The 1,615-nt window shown below is 56.7% G+C and overlaps 1 protein-coding gene across 1 annotated transcript in view; it reads right to left on the bottom strand.

Moving 5' to 3' along the window:
- DMTN (dematin actin binding protein) overlaps positions 1 to 1,615 on the bottom strand; it is a 12,065-nt gene that overhangs the window by 4,817 nt on the left and 5,633 nt on the right. Inside the window, exons 4-6 of the mRNA XM_031065664.1 lie at positions 466 to 559; positions 235 to 387; positions 37 to 146 (exon numbers count right to left, since the gene is read on the bottom strand). Of these exons, the coding sequence (XP_030921524.1) occupies positions 37 to 146; positions 235 to 387; positions 466 to 559 (357 nt within the window). The remainder of the gene's footprint in view (positions 1 to 36; positions 147 to 234; positions 388 to 465; positions 560 to 1,615) is intronic.

The raw sequence follows: 1,615 nt of genomic DNA, 5'->3' as shown, positions 1-1,615 counted from the left end.
CCCCCAGCCCCCCAGAACTCCCACCCCGCCCCTGACCTTGCTCAGCTCCTGCCTCTGGAGCTCCCGCAGGTTCTTCATCTCCTCCGTCAGATCCTCATCCTCCTCCTCGCCTCTCTTGGACGCCATCCGCCTCCTCCACTCCGTCTCTGCGGGAAAAGGGACAAAGGGACGTTCCAGCCATTCCCAGCCTCCCCTGGGGTCTCCAGCAGGGAAGACCCCCCTGGTCCCACCTACCCACGACGGCCAGCGAGGGCGGGCAGGGCCAGTAGTCGGTCTCGATCTTGGCGGGCTGGTTGGGATCCGGGGGCTGCGCCGCCGGGAATTTGGAGGATTCGATGATCAGGTCCTCGATGAGATGCTTCCCGTGGTGGGCACTGGAATGGTGGTCTGGGGGCACAGCGGGGGTGAGGGGGCGTTCCCGGGGTGCCCCATCCCGTGGGATGGATCCCCCTCCCCACCACTCACCTTTCTGCCGGTAGATCGGGGGCTTCTTGTAAATGTTGAGCTCTGTGGTGTCGGTCTCTGGGAGGAAAGGGGGATTTGGGGTTGGGAGTGGGAACTCATGGGGTTGGGAATGAGATGGGATTGGGAATGGGAATTTATGGGGTTGGGAATGGGAGCTCATGGGGTTGGAAACTCATGGGATTGAGAATGGGAATTTATGGGGTTGGGAATGGGAATTTATGGGGTTGGGAATGGGAATTTATGGGGTTGGAAGTTCATGGTGTTGGGAATGGGAGCTCATGGGATTAGGATCTCATGGAATTGGGAACTCATGGGTGTTGGGAATGGGAATTTATGGGGTTGGGAATGGGAGCTCATGGGATTAGGATCTCATGGAATTGGGAACTCATGGGTGTTGGGAATGGGAATTTATGGGGTTGGGAATGGGAGCTCATGGGGTTGGGAGCTCATGGGGTTGAGAATTTGAACTCATGGGATTGGGATTGGGAACTCGTGGGGCTGGGAATGGGAGTTCATGGGATTGGGAATGGGAACTCATGGGGCTGGGAGAGGGAGTTCATAAGATTGGGAGTTAATGGGATTGGGAATTGGAATTTATGGAGCTGGGAATGGGAGTTCATGGGGTTGGGAGTAGGAATTTATGGGGTTGGGAATGGGAGTTTATGGAATTGGGAATGGGAACTCATGGGATAGGGAGCTCATGGGATTGGGAATGGGAACTAATGGGGTTGGGAGTGGGAAATTATGGGACTGGAAACTCATGGAATTGGGAAATCATGGGGTTGGGAATGGGAATTTATGGGGTTGGCAATGGGAGCTCATGGGGTTGGGAATGGGAACTCATGGGATTGGGGGCTCATGGAGTTGGGAACACATGGGGTTGGGAGTTGGAGCCCATGGGGTTGGGAGTGGGAGTTCATGGGGTTGGGAACTCATGGCAGTTGGGAGTTTAAGTTGATGGGGTTGGGAATGGAAGCTCATGGGAACGGGAGCTCCTGGGGCAGGGAATTGGAACTCATAGGGCTGAGAGCTCATGGGGTTAGGAATGGGAGCGTATGGGGTTGGGAACACATGGGGTTGGGAGTGGGAGCTCCTGGGGCTGGCAGGAGGCTGCAGGCCAGCCTGGCTGCCTCAGGCAGTGCCGGGCTCC

The sequence above is a fragment of the Geospiza fortis genome, unplaced genomic scaffold (assembly GCF_000277835.1).
Source record: "Geospiza fortis unplaced genomic scaffold, GeoFor_1.0 scaffold833, whole genome shotgun sequence".
In the NCBI taxonomy this organism is placed as follows: Eukaryota; Metazoa; Chordata; class Aves; order Passeriformes; family Thraupidae; genus Geospiza; species Geospiza fortis.
Note: the sequence above shows the minus strand (reverse complement) of the source record. Positions and strands in the feature narration are given on the sequence as shown.